Here is a 20,726-nt window from a genome sequence, read left to right on the forward strand (position 1 = left end):
TAAAAGGATAATAAAGGAATATTATGAACACCTCTGCCTACAAATATGATAACTTACATTATATGGACTGATTCTTTGAAAGACACAAACTACGAAAGCTCACACAAGGAGAAATAGATAATCTAAGTTGGCCTATATCTGTTAAAGAAATTGAATCAATAATTAATTACCTTCCAAAAAATAAAGCACTAGGCCCAGATGATTTCATGGTGAATTCTACCAAACATTTAAGAAAGAAATGATACCAATTCTCTGCAATCTCTTCCAAAAAAAATTGAAGGAGAGGGGACACTTCCTAAGTAATTTTTTGAGACAAACATTACCCTAATACCAAAACCAGATACAGATATTATGTGATAGGAAAACCACAGACCAATACCTTCATGAACAGGTTCAAACTCAGTGTGGTCTGTTAAGTTCTACATGACCTAGGTCTAGCTTACCTTTCTAGCCTCATTTTCTTGCCACTTTCCTTGTCTCTAAACATTTTGTTCTGGCCAAATGAACTTTTTTCATCTTACTGAGAAGATTATGATGATAATGACAACAATAGTAACAACAATAACATCCAATATTATAATAACAGCGAAACTTTCTTTTTTTTGAGATGGAGTCTCGCCTGTTTAGCCTGCCCTGTTGCCCACGTTGGAGTGCAGTGGCGCAATCTTGGCTCACTGCAACCTCTGCCTCCTGGGTTTCAGCAATTTTCTTGCCTCAGCCTCCCAAGTAGCTGGGGTTAACATGTGTCTGCTACCATGCTTGGCTAATTTTTGTATTTTTAAGTAAAGATGGGATTTCACTATGTTGGCCAGGCTGGTCTCAAACTCCTGACCTCAAGTGATCTGCCTGCCTCAGCCTCCTAACATGCTGGGATTACAGGTGTGAGCCACTGGTGCCAGGCCTAATTTAAACTAAATAAAATTAACTATAGTTTAACAAATATATTTTTAATAGAGTAGCTTTGTAACATTTTGACTTGTCTAGTTTCCCAGAATTCCTTCTGTGTAAGTTTCTGGTTATAGTGGGCCACAGGAGATAATATTTGTGTAAGATTTAGAGAACAGAATTGAAACATTTTGTTTTTTCCAGGTGGAAGGTTGGAGCAGGCATTTTTATAGTTTATAAACACTGCTAGATATCTGCTGCTCACCTTGGCATGACGCAACAGCCAGGCCTACAACTGCTCCACCTTCCCTTGAATCCTCCTTCACCTTTTCCATCTCCTGGGCCAGATGTCTATTTAGCTCCTTGATGAAGGGTGCCAGTTTTTCCTGTCGGATACCTACACTTTATCAAGGTTAGAGGCAGCAAGAACTGACATGGCTTCCAGTCCATCTTCATGGTTTTCACCTTGTTGCTCTTCCACTTTACATTCAACTTCATTTTGTGATTGTTTGCCCTGCAGACTTCAAGCTCTAGCATAAGATGCAAAGATGACGCCATACAGACTGCATAACCAGTTCCCACAACTGCATAAGACCAAGTCCCTGTAATAAGGCTTTTATTAAATATGTATTCCTACTGATTCTATTTCCTGGTAGAAGTGCTTATTATGTGTCAGGATATATATTATGTCACTGAAATAGAAGAAACTGGGAAAAATCTAAATGTTCGACAATAAAGGATTTATTAAATAAAATGTGACATATCATTAAAATAATATTCTAGAAAAAAATGTAATGTCAGATAAACAGATCGTAATATTTTAAGTGAAAAAGTAGGTTACAATCTAACTATTTAAATCAGGGTTACTTTCTTCCAGATTATGAAACAATATACACTATAGGGTCCCCTTTTGGTAGAAGAATTTCCCTATATATTTTATTTTCCTACACTTAGTTTAAATAGTGCATACATATTTCTTCTTAGAAAATCTTCACAAAAGATGTATAGAACTGGCATTACAATTCCCACTTTAGACATAAGGACACTAAGCAAGAACAAACATCAAATTTATGGTGAAACTAAGGTGGAAGAATGCTGAAGTCATTGATGCTTTAATGAAAAGTTTAAAGAGACAACAGCCCAAAGAAATCAGCAGTTTACTAATGGATAAGTCATTTTAAGAAGGGATGAGATGATGTTGAAGATGAGGCCCACAGTGGCAGACCATCCACACCAATTTACAAAGAAAAAAATTAATTTTTTTGTGCCCTAATTGAAGACTGATAATTAGCAGCAGAAACAATAGCCAATATCATAGACATCTCAATTGATTCAGCTTACCACACTTCTGACAGAGAAATTAAAATTTAGCAAACTTTCCACTTGATGGGTGCCAAAACTGTTGCATTCAGATTAGCTACAGACAGGAGCAAAGCTTTCAATAGGAATTTTACACAAGTGGGAGGAAGATCCTGAAGCATTTCTTTGAAGAATTGTAACAGGAGAAGAAACATGGCTTTACCAATATGATACTGAAGACAAAGCACAATCAAAGAAATGGCTACCAAGAGGAGGAGGAAGTGGCCCAGTCACAGCAAAAGTGGACCAGTCAAGAGCAGAGGTCATGCCAACAGTTTTTTGTGATGCTCAAAGGATTTTGCTTATTGACTTTCTAGAAAGCCAAATGATAACCTGTTTATTATGAGAGTGCTTTGAGAAAGGTAGCCAAAGCTTTATTTTAAAAAATCCCTGGGAAAGCTTCACCAGATTCCTTCTCTACCATGACAATGCTCCTGCTCATTCCCCTTATCAAACAAGGGCAATTTTCCAAGAGTTTTGATGGGGAATTATTAGGCATCCACCTTACAGTCCTGATTTGGCTCCTTCTGACTTCTTTTTGTTTCCCAATCTTAAAAAATATTTAAAGGGCACCCATTTCTCTTTGGTTAATAATGTGCAAAAGACTGCAATGATATGGTTAAACTCCCAGGATTCTCACTCAGTTCTCTAGGGATGGACTAAATGGCGTGCTTCATCACTTACAAAAGTGCCTTGACCTTGATGGAGCTTATGTTGAGAAATAAAGTTGTTTTTTGAGACAGGGTCTCATTCTGCCACCCAGTCCAGAGTGCAGTGTTTCAATCATGGCTTACTGCAGCCTCAAACTCCTGGGCTCAAGTGATCCTCCTGCCTCAGCCTCCTGAGTAGCTGGGACTACAGGAGTCCACTGTCATGCCTGGATCATTTTTTTTTTTTTTTTTTTGGTAGAGACAAAGACTCACTATGCTGCCCAGGCTGGTCTCAAACTCCTAGGCTCAAGTGATCCTCCTACCTCGGCATCCCGGAGTGCTGGGATTACAGGTGTGAGCCACTGCACCTGGCCAATATATTTTTTATTTTATCTTTCAATTCAATTTTTCCACAAACTCTCTGAAGTCCCCTCATACAGAATATCAACTTCATTGTAGTTTGAATTTTGTCAGACTACATGTCAGAGCAAATTCCATAGTATTTCATAGGCAAGTCAGTCAAGAATATTTACTGTTACCACTAGGTGTGCCCCAGAACCAGAAGAAATAATCTCTGCCTTTAAAAATCTCACACTCTAGCGCCAGAGGTAAACTAGAAAATAAACAATTAGAATACAGTGTGGTAAGTGCAATACATCAGGAATTGTGTGTGGCTGAGTTTACTTCAGTGGGGACAGAGCAGAAATACTCTCTGATATTCTGTTAGAAAAAATTGATACTGCTGATTAACTCAGTCATGGCTAAACCCACAGGAAACTGAGATCTCTGCTCCTCTTACCTCTTCTGTTGTTCTTCTTGATATTGTTGCTTTACTTTAGCTTCATTTTCTGTTGCTTCTTTTATCTTTTCCTCTAGCTGCTGCTTCTCTGAAATACAAGTGTCTGTGAGACAGACTTTATGAGCATGTTCTAATTTCCGCTGCAGGTCCAAAATCTTGAATGAAAAAACATTTACAAGTAAAGCATTAAGAAGAGTGTGACCTTTTTTCAAATTAGGGGAATAACATATAAATAGCAAACATAGCAGTGCTAACATATTAATCTGACCTGAAGTAAAAAGAGTAGCTAGATTTAATTTTAAAATAAATTGTTTAATTTTTGCAGTATGTAATGCATTCATATAATTCAATGTGTGTATATAAAAGAAGCTACAGGCTAGACATGCTGGCTCACGCCTGTAATCCCAGAACTGTGGGAGGCTGAGCTGGGTGAATCGCTTGAGCCTCAGGAGTTCGAGACCAGCCTGGGCAACATGGTAAAACCCCATATTTACAAAAAAATACAAAAATTAGCCGGGCGTGGTGGTGAGTACCTGTAGTCCCAGCTACTCAGGAAGCTGAGTATTTGTTTGTTTGATAGATAATGCCAAACTGCCTCCACAGGTATTAGACCAATTTATACTCCCAACAGCATTGTGAGTGCACCTAGTTTCTCCACAGTGTGGCTAGATTCATGAATAACACTGCAAAACAAAATAGAAGTCTCTTATAAACCAAGCACCTATTAGCATATTGCTTAGCATCAATAATAGGTTTTTTAACGCTCTGGGAGAACTAAAAATATGATTAATGAATTTGAAAGAGAGACTGTTATATTTTAGAGTTTATATGACAGATTTAAAGTGTCATTTAAAAACATTTTTTTCTTGCCTTTTTCATGTAGCAGCAAAAAAACCCCACATTTTTTAAAGATAAATTTCCTTTACACTTGTTTACTTATTTCTATAAACTCTTGTGTCACCTTAAATTGTGCCTCGTACATAGTAGGTGCTCAATAAATATTTATTGAATGAATAGATTTCAGCAGGGTAGCTATTATCCCTCTAATATATTTCTGACCCAACAAGGAATCTTTTACAATGGCTTGGCATCACATTCCCCACAAATATTCAGTGAATGCCAGTGGGTGCCACCCATTTTCTAAGAGAGGGGCTTTCTGCATCAATCCCAAGCCCCTGCACCTAGGTCTCTGCATAGCCCACACAGCATGAGAGAGAAGAAGATGCAGAATGATTCAAGGGGAATGGTAGTAGGCAGCCAGCCATCTGAGGCCAGCTCAAGTTCCTTGGAGCTGTTCTATTTAGTTCTGTCTAGGGAGAATTCTTACTTAAGGAATTCAGTACTAATTCCACAGACAAAAGCATCACCTCATTGGCTTCTCTGTCAAGGATACATCCAAACTTTTGAACCTGCCACACAATTTAAGAAAGGGAACATTTCCAATACTTGAAGCCCATTGTGTGACCCTCTTTGATTATTCCTCATCCCTCCCCACCAGAGAAAACCAATATCCTGAATTTTGTGTTAATCACATCCTTGCTGTTTCTTTTTAATATATGAGAGTTTTTTTTTTTTGTTTTGAGATGTGCTGTTGCTATATTGCCCAGGTGATCCTCCTGCCTTAGCCTCCAGAGTAGCTGGTACTACATGCATGTGCTACTATGCCCAGCTAACTTTTTCATTTTTGTAGAGATAGGGTCTCACTATGTTGCTCAGGCTGGTCTTGAACTTTGGGTTCAAGTGATGCTCCCATCTCATCCTCCCAAAGTGCTGGGATTACAGGTATGAGCCACCATGCTAATAGTCCCTTCCTTCCTTCCTTCCTTCCTCCCTTCCTTCCTTCCTTCCTTGCTTCCTTGCTTCTCTCTCTCTTTCTCTCTCTCTCTCTTTTTGAGACAGAGTTTCGCTCTTGTCACCCAGGCTGGAGTGCAATGGTGTGATCTCAGCTCACTGCAACCTCCACCTCCCGGGTTCAAACAATTCTCCTGCCTCAGCCTCCTGAGTAGCTGGGATTAAAGGCACGTGCCACCACACCTGGCTAATTTCTGTATTATTAGTAGAGATGGGGTGTCACCATGTTGTTCAGGCTGGTCTCGAACTCCTGACCTCGGTGATCCACCCACCTTGGCCTCCCAAAGTGCTGGGATTACAGGTGTGAGCCACTGCGCCTGGCCATTCACCTCACCTGGCCACTTGCCTCGCCTCGCCTCTCCTTTCCTTTCTTAAAAATAAGTTAATTCAGCCAGGGCGGCTCACGCCTGTAATCCCAGCACTTTGGGAGGCTGAGGTGGGTGGATCACGAGGTCAAGAGATCAAGACCATCCCGGCCAACATGGTGAAACCCCGTCTCTACTAAAAAGTACAAAAATTAGCTGGGCGTGGTGGTGTGCACCTGTAGTCCCAGTTACTCAGGAGGCTGAGGCAGGAGAATCGCTTGAATCTGGGAGGTGGAGGCTGCAGTGAGCCGAGATCGCGCCACTGCACTCCAGTCTGGTGACAGAGCGAGACTCTGTCTCAAAAACAAAAACAAAAAAAGTTAATTCTAGGGAAATGGCTGTTCCATAGACAGAGCAGGGCTACCCCATAGGCAGAGTAGCCTGGATGCTCTTTCTTTGCAACTGATACAAAGTGGGGGAAAGAACTCAGATTACCAGTAATACTACCATATAAATATACAATTTATTTTTTTGATCTTTTGCCAGGGGACATTTGGGTTGTTTCTAGTTTTCTGCTATTCGGAACAATGATATTATGAACATGACTATATTCCTGTTTCCTGATACATACATGCATGTAACAGTTTTTCTTATGCCTAGTAGAGGTGTTAAGTTGTATGATGCACACATCTTTAAAACATTTATACTAGTTAACTCTTCCAAGTGAAGTTAATATATATGAGTTCTTGTTGCACCAAATCCTCACTAATATTTAGTATTGTCTAAGTTTTAAAATCTTGCCAATCTTTACCAATTTTACCAATTACTTTTTAATGGAATTATAACATCCATATGGTAAAGTAACATACATATATACATATGGTGAATAACATACATGTCTTAAGTGTACTCAATGAAATCTGACTTGTGTAACTACTTCCCCGACCAAGATATAGAATACTTGCAGCACCACAGAGGATTCCCTAGGGCCCCCTTCAGTTAATACCTGTCAGAAGAATAACCACTATCTTATTTCCATAGCTTAGTTTATCTATTCTTGAACCTCATACTATACATAGAATTGTATAGTAAGAACTCTTTTGTTCTGGTTTCTTTAACTCAACATTAGATTTTTTTAGTTTAATTCAGATTGCTGTCATCTACTTTTTGATGTTTGCTTCATATTATATGGTTTGATGAAATTTTTTTTGTCGAATTTAACTCTCAAACTTGCACATCAAAATGTACAACTGTTACATACTACTGCCACCTAGTGTTGGGCAATCTAAAATGAAGGGACAATATTTCAAAATGGTTCATTTCACAACACAAATCCCCCTACAAAATTACAAAATATGTTTGATGTGATGAATATGATAATTACCCTGATCTGATCACTATACATTATATCTATTGAAACATCACTATGGGCCAGGCGCGGTGGCTCATGCCTGTAATCCCAGCACTTTGGGAGGCCGAGGCGGGTGGATCACGAGGTCAGAAGATCAAGACCACCCTGGCTAACACGGTGAAACCCCATCTCTACTAAAAATACAAAAAATTAGCCGGGCGTGGTGGTGGGCGCCTGTAGTCCCAGCTACTCGGGAGGCTGAGGCAGGAGAATGGCGTGAACCTGGGAGGTGGAGCTTGTAGTAAGCCGAGATCGCACCACTGCCCTCCAGCCTGGGTGACAGAGCGAGACTCCCTCTCAAAAATAAATAAATAAATAAATAAAAATAAACATCACTATGTACCCCATGAACATGTACAATTGTTTGTCAATGAAAAAAACAAAATTAAAACAACATTTACATTAACAGCCAATCCAAATGAGAGAATACGCCTTCTCAAATGTGAAAATATAAAACAAAGGCCACATGGGATCAGTCAGTTCTTTAAGTTCATGTTATCGCTTTAATAAAACTGACCTTTTTAAGCCCATGAAGTTTTTCCAAATACACAAGAATTCCTAAAATTGTAGGAACAGGTGAAATCAAAACAGAAGAAAACATGGGAGAGAAAAAAAATCTTAGAATTCTATCAAGTCTGCATCATATTTCATAAAATCCTCAGGGAAATAAGATTTCAGTAGTGGTATTCAGTGTATGCTGTTTATTAAGCATGAGGATAATTACCTTTTCCTCTGCATCAGCAACTTTAGATTTCTCCTGAGCCAGCTTTTCCTGTAGGTTGTTCTGTGATTTAATGCTCTGAGTGTGTTTAAGTACTTCCAACTCCAGTTCCTTGATTTTCTGCTGACAGTGCTTGCACTCTGCCGTGAGTGAAGAGCACATCTTTGTGCTGTCTAATAACTTCTGTTGGGCATGCTTTAGTTCAATCTTTATCTAGAGGTAGAGAATAAGTAAGAGTAATACAAATAAGTGTGGAATGAATGTGAACTAGAATAAGCAGCTTTCAAAGGAGTATAGTCCCCTAAAAGCCAACAAATACCAATGTCACATGGCTGAGTACCTCTTTAGAGCTGCCATGTAAGAGTTTCCAAAGTGTAGACAGATGGCAGTTAGACAAAGGAATTTTCCTGAGTTTCTATATATGCATGGTCTAAACATTTTCCATCCTTTCTTCAATCTAGTCCAAACTGGCTTTCATCCCCACTACTCCAGTGAAACTTTCTGCCAAGGGTACTAACTGACCTCTTCGTTGCCAAAATAAATCCAATGGACAAGTGACTTCTCAGTAGCATTCTGTGACACCAAACTTTGCTGGTTTTCACTTAGCTCTCTGCTGTTCTTTCTTGGTCTTCTTTGTAGACTCTTCTAATGCTACCCAACATGTGAGTATTATTGGACACTTCTAGGCCTAGAGAGTAGATGATTCGCTATCCATTTCTATAATTTGAAATGCCATTTTATGCCAATACTTGCCAAAATGAAACTCCTTGATTCTGCCCGTATCTCCAAAGTCTTTTTTTCTCTGTCTTCCCAATTTCAGTAAATAATGCCACCATCCAAACTTTTGTGCAGGTCAGTAATCCCTGAGTCTTCCTTTTCCATTATGAACCAATTCCAATCATTTAGCACATGCTGTCATTCTATCCCCACAATACAACTTGCATTAATCCATTTGTGTCATTTTTTTTGCCACCACTCTAGTCTGGGGCATCATCTCTAGCCTGGGCTACAGCAACTGCCTCTGCACTGGTCCTACCACTTCCATTTTTACTCTTTTCTAATCTATCCTCTAATGCTGTGGCCAAATTTTCTTTTAAAAACATAAATTGAACTACTTGACACCCCTGCTTAGAATCTTTCAGTGGTCCCTCACTCCAGATCCCACCAGCTTGCCTGGTTTTGTACACTCTGGCCCTTGTCTATCTCTTTAAAACTATCTTGTTATTTCTCCTTCTCCCACTGTAACTCCTGTCACACTGGTTGGTATTAAGAGTTTCCAATACACCAAATTTTTTCCACACTTCCCTCTGCCAGAAATGCTTTCCCTTTTCCCTTCTCATTGTATGGTTGCCTGCCTATTCTGCAGGTCTTAGCTTAAATGTCACTTTGCAGGGGGCAATTTTCAGAATCATTTAATCTGAAATGTCCTTACTTATCACTGTACCACATTTGTTTCCTTCATCAAACATACCATGATTTATAATTAAGTATGCATTTATATACCTGTTTATATCCCCTTTCCCCACTTTAAATTCCAAGAAAGCAGAGACTATGTTTTTTTGTTTGTTTGCTTTTTTTTTTTTTTTTTGAGACAGGGTCTCTCTCTGTCGCCCAGGCTGGAGTGCAGTAGCACAATCTCTGCTCACTGCAAGCTCTGCCTCCCGGGTTCACACCATTCTCCTGCCTCAGCTTCCTGAGTAGCTGGGACTACAGGCACCCGCCACCATGCCCAGCTAATTTTTTTGTACTTTTAGTAGAGACAGGCTTTCACCAAGTTAGTCAGAATGGTCTCGATCTCCTAACCTTGTGATCTGCCCGCCTCGGCCTCCCAAAGTGCTGGGATTACGGGTGTGAGCCACCGCACCCAGCCAAGACTATGTTTTTAATTCATGTCTTAATACCAAGGCCTATCAAAGAACCAGAGAGTAGGTGATTAATCAATTATTTACTGAGCAAGTAAATGAATGATATTCTAAAAAGTATCAGAACGTAGTGAATGTATACACTGGGCAGGGAAGGCTCATAGACAAAAGTGGTGAGAGAGAATTTACTTTGTTTTAATGGTAAATAGAATTCCCTGGTCTCAAAGCTTTTCAACTGAATTAACAGGGATGATAGCTATAATGTCCTTCATCTGTGCTTTCTCTATATTAACCAATCAGATTATATAAAATGAATCTAAAAGTTAATTGTGTTCAACCACTTTGAGCATCAGTTTCTTCATCTGTAATATGGGGATAATAACTACTTACCTCATAGGATAGTTGTGAGGCTGCATTAAATGAGACAAAGCAATTAAAGCCTCAAGAATAGAGCCAGACACATAGGAAAGACCTAACAACAGTTAAGTGTTGATATTCAATAATTGCTTTTAGAATATCTACTGCATTTGAAATACAGAGCTGAGGCATATGCTAATATTACTACTTTACATTTGTTAGGCTTTCACATCTATGAAGTGGCTGGGATTGGTATTTTAGCCCATTTTAGAGATAAAAAACTGAATCTCAAATAGTTGCCAGATGATAGAATCAAGGTCTGAATATAGATTTTCTGATTCTAATCCAGTACTCTATACTATATTTACTCTAAACTGTGAAATATGTGTATTTATTATTTCTCTAAAAAGAATACATTAGAGTGGATCAACAAGCTAAAATTTGGTTCTTTAAACAGTCTAATAAAATGAATAAACTTCTAGTGAGATTGATCAAAGAAAAAGCAACAAGGCAAAGGTAACTAATATTATAAAAGTGAAATGACCATCATTATATATCTTTTCTTCTTTTTTTCAAAAGCTACCTTTGTTAAAATATATACATTTTAAAAAGAAGACAAGATGAATAAATTTCTGTAAAACTTTAAAAAATTTAAATGAAATGGAAACTTTAGAAAAATAAAATATAACAAAGTTGATGCAAAAAAGAGAAGAACTTGACTTCTCATAACTATTAAAGAAATGGAACTAGAAATTGAAAACCTACCCAAAAGAAAGCAAAATCAGAAGGCTTTAGGGATGAGTTTTTTGCAATAATTTAAGAAGAAATCATTGTAACTTAATACAAACTCTTCTAGAAGACAGAAAAAGAGGGTATATTACCCATTTTTATTTTAAGAGGCTAGGATAACCTTGATATCAAAATCTGACAAGGGCATTGCAAGGAAGTAAATGACAGACTAGTCTCACTTTTGAGCAAAGTTGCAAACATCCCAAAGACATATTAGCAAGCCAAATCCAGCATTGTAGGAAAAGAATGATAATTTATGATGAAGTTAGGTTTATCCCAGGAATGCAAAATTGGATTAACATTAGAAAATCAGTCAAAGTAATTCAGCATATTAACAGATTAAAATTTTTAAAAAACCTTCTCAAAATATTCAGAAAAAAATTTATGAAATTCAACATGTATTTGTCATAAAACATTGAACAAACTAATGCTAGAAAGCAATTTCCTTAATGTAATAAATATTTTTATTTATTTTTCTTTCTTTCTAAAGTACATTTGGATAAAATATCTATTTTTAAAAAGCTATAAAAACATACTAAAGGGTGAAATTTGAGAGCTTTTCCTTTGAGACTGGGAATTAGAAAAGGATGCCTACTGTCACCAGTTCTATTCAGCACTGTGGTAGCCAGTAAACAGAACAAGAAAAAAGAATGAAAGGTTTAACATATGGAAAGGAAGAAAGCAAATTGTCTTTAGATGATATGATTACTTGCATAGAAAATCCAAAATAACATATACATACATTGTAAGAATAAAAAAGTATGGGAAAGTTTTTATTAGAAAATGATTATATATTTTCTATATATTGGGAAATAATTAGAAAATGAACATTTTTAAAGTTACCATTTATAATAGTATGGAAAATATCAGCACCTGTGAATATGTCTAACAAAAGATATATAAGAAAATTTAAATATTGAGAGAAATTAAAAACCTAAATACACATACTCTCTTCTTAAATTAGAGGATTCAATATTGCAAAGATTTAAATTCTGCCCAAATTGACCTATAGATTCAATGTAATTCCAACTGAAATCCCAAAAGATTGTGTGTCAATATATATGTGTTCTATGTGAGTTCAAGTGAGTATTTGTGTGTAGCTTAACAAACTGCTTATAAAACTTATAGAGGAACCCCAAAGGCCAGGAATAGCCCAGATATCCCAGAAAAGAAGAACAAGGTGAAAAGATTTGTTCTATCAAATATTAATATTTATATAAAGCTAAAATAATCATGATAGCATAGTATTGGCACAAGGGCAGACAAATAGAACAATGGAACAGAATAGGGGTCTCAGAAATATGCCACAATAGGCTGGGCACGGTGGCTCACGCCTGTAATCCCACACTTTGGGAGGCTGAGGTGGGCAGATCACCTGAGGTCAGGAGTTCGAGGCCAGCCAGGCCAATATGGTGAAACCCTGTATCTACTAAAAGTACAAAAAAATTAGCCAGGCATGGTGGTGTGTGCCTGTAATCCCAGCTATTCGGGAGGCTGAGGCAGAAGAACTGCTTGAACCCAGGAGGCAGATGTTGCAGTGGGCCAAGATCATGCCACTGTACTCCAGCCTGTGTGACAGAGTGAGACTCCATCTCAAAAATAAATAAGCAAATACATAAATACATAAATAAATGTTAATGTAGAATAGCTTTATGACTTTGAAGTAGTAAGATATTAAATCAGACCCCAAAAATCACTAGTTATAATGAAAAATAATGAATATTAAAATTAAAAACTTTGATTCATCAAAAGATATATAAGGAGAATGAAAATGCAAGCCACAGAGTCATTGTTTATAATACATACCTGATAAAGGGTTCATGTATTTAAAAAACTTCTATAAATTAATGAAAAAATTAAAATTACAGAAACCCCAAATAAATATGAACAAAATCTTGAACAAGCACTTCACAAAACAGAAATTCAAATGCCAATTAAATGTATAAAAAGCTGCTCAACCTTGTTTGCAAACAGGCAAATGCACACTAAAACCACAAGGAACTACCGCTATACACGTATACTAGGTTTGCAAAAATTTTAACGTCTGACAGTTCCAAGAGTTGGTGAGGATGTAGAGCAATGGGAACCTTCAGACACTGTTGGTGGAAGATTTTAGAAGGAGTTGAAGTAATACATATTCTATGATAAAATAATTCCACTCCCAATCTCTTCCTAGAGGAATGTGTACTTATGGACATCAGGATACATGTGCATGAATGTTCATTGCAGCACTCTTTAAAAAGTAGAAACCTTACTCAGTTCTATTCATATATCTTGCTACTCAGGAAAGAATCTGATATTCATTGACTGAACATATCTGAAATAATGTGCTGTTAAACCCTCTGTTCAAAGGCAAAGTTCTTTCAATAAAAGCTGCTCAAGTGTGTAGAGTGCTTAGCTTATGAAACTTCATTTCCTCATTTTTCATTAATTTTTGAAGACCAGAAATGCCATTTCCAAAAATGTTAGTGGACACATAAAAATGGTCAAACGCTTTGTTAAACACAATGAAATGAGTGTATGTAGAAGTAAAGAAATTAAACCCTAAGAGCAAATGCCTTGATATCATTGGTGGATCAATGTAGGTCAACAGGAAAAAATGTAATAAGCTTATCTCATTGATATTACCAAAAAGAAATTCTCAATCAAGTTTTAATAAACTTCCTATTTTTCTAGTAAAAACCCATTTCCCACCTTGCCATTCTAAACCAGCTCACCTTCTGGCTCATTTTTTTTTTTCATTTTCTCATTTTATTTTGGAGGGTTGGTATAACTTTTGAAATTTCAATGATAAGAACAAATCTATTAGCTGTTGACTTCTTCTAAAAAGGCACTCCAGCCTTTTAGAAAGCCTAGAAGTTTCATTTTTCAAGAACAATCTTACTATGAAAAAAGTAAGACACAGACAATGAATAGATAAGAAACAAATCAAAGAAAAAGAAGAAATCAAGTGTTCTGGAATATTTGGTAAATTGAATTTGTTCAAAATTAAGAAACCTAAACGTCTCATTGTAAACAGAAAGGGTACATACAAGTCCTTTCATAATATATTGTCTATTTACTCCACAGGCCAAGAAAGGTAAAGGCCTCTTGGGCCTGTGATCAAAGAGTCAACACTTAGGGTTTTGGCGATGCTGGTAATGATGAAATAAGACAACACTGGGGCAAACACTGTTATGGCCAATGACCTATGCATCCAAGGCAGCTTCTTCAGCTTCAAGTTGGGACACTCGAGCACCAAGAAGAGGATCTACATCAGCGTCTTGGTACTGGTGGTGACAAAGCAGCAATCTGCCTGAGGCTCTGCAAGCCTACAACATTCTTTTTAACATCCCCAAGCTGGAAACACGTAAAATGTCCATAAGCCACAGAAAAAATAAATAAAGTATGGCATTTTCTTACAATAGAATACTATATTGCAAAGAAAATGAATAAATAATGGCTATACACTATAACAGGAATGAATCTTGCAGACAAAGTTATCATAAGGCAGACACAAGGTATAAATACTGATTATATTTTTGAAATATAATTTTGAAAAATAGGGAAAACAACTATATTGTATGAGATTCATAAATAGTTGATAAAACTATAAAGTAAAGCAAAAGAGTTATTACCAAAATTAGCGGTTACTACTGGGGTGGTAAGGTGATGGGATTATGATGGGGACAAGGTGTGCAGGGGCCACTAGTGTGCTGGCATTGTTCTATTTCTTCTCCTGGGTAGTGTTTAGATGTCTATTTACTTTATGACAACTAGGTAAACTGTATGTTTTATGCATTTTCTAAGTGTTATATTTTATAACAAAATGATTTAAAAGCAATAAGTTAGTATTTTGGTTTCTTTTTCTTTTTTTTAAAGAAAAAGTGATATTTTAATGTTTATTTAATTTTTTTTTTGAGACAGGGCCTCACTCTATTACCCAGGCTGGAGTGCAGTGGTGTGATCATAGCTCACTGCAGCTTCAAATCCCTGGGCTCAAGCAATCCTCCTGCCTTGGCCTCCCAAAGCCCTAGGATTGTAGGCTTGAGCCACTGCACCAAGCCACTATTTTTATTTATTTTTAAATTTTTAAATAATTAATTTATTTTAGTTTTAAATTATACTTTAAGTTCTAGGATACATGTGCAGAACACGCAGGTTTGTTACATAGGTATACATGTGCCACGGTAGTTTGCTGCACCCATCAACCTGTCATCTACATTGGGTATTTCTCCTAATGCTATCCCTCCCCTTGTCCCCCACCCACTGACAGGCCCTGGTGTGTAATGTTCCCCTCCCTGTGTCCATGTGTTCTCATTGTTCAGCTCCCACTTATGAGTGAGAACACACAGTGTTTGGTTTTCTGTTCCTGTTTTAGTTTGCTGAGAATGATGGTTTCCAGCTTCATCCATGTCCCTGCAAAGGACATGAACTCATTCTTTTTTATGGCTGCATATTATTCCATGGTGTATATGTGCCACATTTTCTTTATCCAGTCTATCATTGATGGGCATTTGGGTTGGTTCCAAGTCTTTGCTATTGTGAATAGTGCTGCAATAAACATACGTGTGCATGTGTCTTTATAGTAGAATGATTTATAATCCTTTGGCTGTATAGCCAGTAATGGGATTGCTGGGTCAAATTGTATTTCTAGTTCTAGATCCTCGAGGAATCGCCACACTGTCTTCCACAATGGTTGAACTAGTTTTCACTCCCACCAACAGTGTAAAAGCGTTCCTATTTCACCACATCCTCGCCAGCATCTGTTGTTTCCTGACTTTTTAATGATCGCCATTCTAACTGGCATGAGATGGTATCTCATTGTGGTTTTGATTTGCATTTCTCTAATGACCAGCGATGATGAGCTTTTTTTCATATGTTTGCTGGCTGCATAAATGTCTTCTTTTGAGAAGCGTCTGTTCATATCCTTCACCCACTTTTTGATGGGGTTGTTTTTTTCTTCTAAATGTGTTTAAGTTCCTTGTAGATTCTGGATATTAGCCCTTTGCCAGATGGACAGATTGCAAAAATTTTCTCCCATTCTGTAGGTTCCCTGTTCATTCTGATGATAGTTTCTTTTGCTGTGCGGAAACTCTTTAGTTTAAAAAATACGGAACGCTTCACAAATTTGCGTGTCATCCTTGCACAGGGGCCATGCTAATCTTCTCTGTATCGTTCCAGTTTTAGTATATGTGCTGCTAAAGTGAGCATGTGTTTTTGTTTCTTAGTCTCATAAGTATGCCTAACATTAGCTAGATACTCAAGTTTGATAATTTGAATGGATTTTTTTTTTTTTTTGAGACAGATTCTCACTCTGTCGCCCAGACTGGATTGCAGTGGCCCGATCATGGCTCACTGCAACCTCTGCCTCCTGGATTCAAGCAATTCTCATGCCTCAGCCTCCCGAGTAGCTGGGACTACAGGCGTGTGCTACCATGCCCGGCTAACTCTTTTTTTTTTTTTTTTTTGGACTTTTAGTAGAGATGGGGTTTCGCCATGTTAGCCAGGCTGGTCTCAAACTCATGAGCACTTTAAGTGATCTGCTCACCTCAGCCCCACAAAGTGCTATGATTATAGGCGTCAGCCACTGCACCTGGCCTTGAGTGGATTTTTAAAAGTGAGTCCTAAGTTTGTAAACCTGAGGTTCCAAAATGACCCAAATTGAGGAGGGGTGTAATATGGCAAGATGTCTATAAAGGAAAGAGAGAAACAAACTTGAGTTTAAGTTCTGACTCTATAATTTGTTAGCTTTGCAATCTTGAACAGTTTCCTCATCCATAAAGTGCTGACCCTTTAGGGTTGTGAGGCTGTTCGTAAGAGATAAAGTAGACAGGCAGGGCCCGGTGGCTCACACCTGTAATCCCAGCACTTTGGGAAGCTAAGCCGGAAGGATCACCTGAGGTCAGGAGTTCAAGATCAGCCTGGCCAACATGGTGAAACCCCGTCTCTACTAAAAATACAAAAATTAGCTGGGCGTGGTGACATGCGCCTATAATCCCAGCAACTCAGGAAGCTGAGGCAGGAGAATCTCTTGAACCTGGGAGGTGGAGGTTGCAGTGAGCAGAGATCATGCCACTGCACTTCAGCATGGGCGACAGAGCGAGACTCCATCTCAGAAACAAACAAACAAAAAGAGATAAAGTGGACAAACTCTCAATAAAGGATACTCATCATATATAACTTTCATAGGTGCCTGGCCAAAGGAGCTAATCAAGAGGCTGATGTCTTATTTCTAAATGGCCAATAATTTATCTCACCATGGAGATTAAAATAGATTTAAAAATTCTCTCTCTTTTTTTTTAAATTTACTGCATGCTCTTTACAAACAGTGAAAAATAAAAATCTTCTCTTGTTACCAAGCTATCATTTATCCATCCCTGAAAGACTGTTCATTAATCCAATAAATATTTATAGGGTACCAATCATATGTAAGGCATTATAATCTGTGTAGTTCTGGCCATTGTTCCTTAAGAAATATGTAGTATTGTTAGAATATGTCCCGAGTTGGAGAGTTAAAATGATCTAAGAAATGTCCTTGAAGGGAAAGTGAAAGACTGTCTTATAAGAACATGTGATAAAGATTTAGAATTTAATTTAAAACTACAAAGGCTTGAAGGAATATGATCAGTCTTCAAAAACTCATGAAGGGTGAGGACAGGGAAGAGGTTTATTCAAATAATCCCGGAATACGAGAACTCCCTTAGAAGGCCTTCCTTGAAGTTTGGGATAAACGGATATTTGTTTTCCTCTATATCTCCCCTACTAGACTGTGAGCTCTTGAAAAGTAGGGACCTTTCTTATCCATGTTTATGTCACTTTTCAAATAAGATCATTTTATCCTGCTACACCAGGTGTGGGCAAACTTTTCTCATAAAGGGCCAGGTAGTAAATATTTTAGACTTTGTGGGTCATATGGTTTCATCACAACTATCAAATCTGTTGCTGTAGCACAAAAGCACTCATAATATATAAACAGACAGATATGGCTGCCAATAAAACTTTATTTATAAAAATAGAAGGCAGACAGAATTTGACCTACATGCCAAAGTTTGCTGACCCCTGCACCATGGGGATAAGGATTGTGTCTATTGTGCCTACCATTAAACTCTCAGTGTGTCTACAAGATTGCATATGAATATTGAATGTTGAATTTTAGAACCTTCAATAGAGGCTTATAGAAACTGAGTCCTTAATATATATTTACAGAATTGAACCATAATTAAGAGGAAGTACTATTTTACACGGAGGTTAATTTTAAACATTTATGTGGTCCATAAAATTTAGTTGAATCTCTGTATGGCAGTTCTACATAGATTATTTTTAAACAAGCTTTTGGGGGATGTTGCCTTAACTATTTCATGCTGTTGTATTAGGAAAAACAACTTTGCTCTCCCACGAATTGTACCTTGGTGCAGTTGAGATCTGATTGAACCAATAATAATGGATCCATCTAATAGGGATAAATAAGTCTAGTGATACACAGGGCAGGACAACCAGGGTTTAGGGCTCAGGTCACTGAAGTTTAGTAAGTACTAAAAATTTTAGATAGTGTTTTCAGAAGATTATGTAATTTAATGCCTTTTTCTATTTACAGGTTGATAATACACACATTCTTACTTAGCAGGGAAAAGTTAAAGGAGGAAGTTACCAGATAGCTCACATTGTCCACATATTTGTGGATCCTATCATGAATTATCAAGTAGAGGAACTTAGATTCGTTTATTCCCAGGGCCAACTGAAACCCTTCCATAAAGCATGTGCCCACAAGAGTTACCTTAATGTTTTCTTCCTGAAGTAAGCTATTATGTTGCTTTAAGTCCAAGTTCTGCCCTCGTTCATATCGAAGCTCATTTTCAGCTGAGTTGCATAGAATCTGGAGCCGGTGCAAATTCTGGTGAAGTTGTTGTACTTCCCCTTGCTGGTTGTATTTTAGTTTTTCTCCAGATGATGGATGCTAAAGCAAACATTTTAAAAGAGAAACACAGACAATTGGAAAGAATATTGGTAAAACATGGGTTCAAGTTGTCAGAACCGGAATTGTCAGAATGTGATTATTCACATGTAAATGTTTTCGGAGTTAGCTTATCTACAACAAACTACTCTTTTACATTTGTGGATAGTTGATACATGTTCATATAATACATGTTATATTAGAGTGAAAATAACAATAAAATTATGTTAACAAAAGCAGTTAGGCACAGACAACTTACCTTATTTTTCATATCAATGATAGAAGCACAGACAATTTTAGGGTAAAACACATTTAAAATGGGAAGTTCAAAGAGTCCATATGTTAAGAAGTAGAGTGTGAATGTGTGTGTTTGTGTGTGTGTGTGTGTCTGTGTGGTGTCTGTTGGCAAAAAGAAAGAGGAAATTTAGTAAGAGACCTTAAGTTTCTAGCCTTCCTCATCACTTTATTTCCCAATGATTCTTCTCCCATAAACACACTCCCATAAAACACATTCTTTCAAGAATGAATAGTATTACATTGTGTACACACACACACACACATCACTTCTGCAGATATCTCTTTGACATACTGGTTTCAAATCCCTTGGATATATACCTGGAAGTGGAATTGCTGGATCATATGGGTAGCTCTATTTTTAATTTTTTGAGGAACCTCCATACTGTTTTCCATATTGGTTGTACTAATTTACATTCCCACCCACAGTGTCGAAGTGTTCTATTTTCTCCACATCCTTGCCAACACTTACCTTTTGTCTTTTTGATAAAAGCCATTCTAATAGGTGTGAGGTGATATTTCATTGTGGTTTTAATTTGCATTTCCCTAATAATTCACGACGCTGAACATTTTTTCACATACCTGTTGGCCTTTTGCATGTCTTCTTTTGAGAATGTCTATTTGCATCCTTTGCCTATTTTTAAATTGGATTATTTGTTTTCTTGCTATTGAGTTGTTTGAGTTTCTTATATATTTTGGGTATTAACCCCTTATCAGACGTATGAACCATAAATATTTTTGCCCATTCTGTAGGTTGTCTTTTTACTCTGTTGATTGTTTCCCTTGCTGTGCAGAAGCTTTTTAACTTGACGCAACCCCATTTGTCTATTTTTGCTTTTAGAGCCACATCCAAAAAATCTTTGCCAAGAAAAATGTGAAACATTTTCCATAAGTGTCAATCAATGGATGAATGGAAAAGAAAATATAGTATACACACACAACACAAACACACTTACAATGCAAAACTGTTCAGCCTTTAAAAAGACAGAAATCCTGTCATTTGTCACAACATGAATGAACTTGGAGGGCATTATGCTAAGTGAAATAAGCCAGGCGCAGAAAGACAAATACTGCATGATCTCACTTATACGTGGACTCTGAAAAAGCTGAACTCATAAAGTTGAACTCACAGAAGCAGCAAGTAGAATGGTGGTTGAGAGGCTGGGGAGGGGAGGCATGGAATGGGAAGATGCTGGTCAAAGGGTGCAAAGTTTCAGATAGACAGGATAAATTCTGGATATGTATTATACAGCATAGTGACTATACTTAATGTGTTGTATACTTGAAAATTGTTAAAAGAGTAGAGCTTAAATGTTCTCACCACAAAAAAGTATGTGAGATGATACATATGTAACTTAGCTTGATTTAATCATTTCACAATATACACATAAATCAAAACATCAGGTTGTACACCACAAATATACAACATTTGTCAATAATCCTGAATAGGCTGGGCGTGGTGGCTCACGCCTGTAATCCCAGCACTTTGGGAGGCCGAGGTGGGTGGATC

At 37.4% G+C, this 20,726-nt stretch overlaps 1 protein-coding gene and 1 non-coding gene across 6 annotated transcripts in view; both read right to left on the reverse strand.

The window, feature by feature from the left end:
* Positions 1-20,726, reverse strand: part of CCDC30 (coiled-coil domain containing 30) — a 176,464-nt gene that overhangs the window by 71,774 nt on the left and 83,964 nt on the right. For all 5 annotated transcript variants that reach the window (XM_055094523.3, XM_034962696.4, XM_055094519.2 and 2 more), the window contains 3 exons: positions 18,746-18,925; positions 7,985-8,194; positions 3,694-3,848 (listed from right to left, as the gene is read on the reverse strand). In XM_055094523.3, the coding sequence (XP_054950498.1) occupies positions 3,694-3,848; positions 7,985-8,194; positions 18,746-18,925 (545 nt within the window). The remainder of the gene's footprint in view (positions 1-3,693; positions 3,849-7,984; positions 8,195-18,745; positions 18,926-20,726) is intronic.
* On the reverse strand, positions 16,076-16,182 carry LOC112438266 (U6 spliceosomal RNA). Its single transcript, XR_003026718.3, has one exon. It is a non-coding gene; the product is annotated as a U6 spliceosomal RNA (small nuclear RNA).

This window comes from Pan paniscus, chromosome 1 (genome assembly GCF_029289425.2).
Source record: "Pan paniscus chromosome 1, NHGRI_mPanPan1-v2.0_pri, whole genome shotgun sequence".
In the NCBI taxonomy this organism is placed as follows: Eukaryota; Metazoa; Chordata; class Mammalia; order Primates; family Hominidae; genus Pan; species Pan paniscus.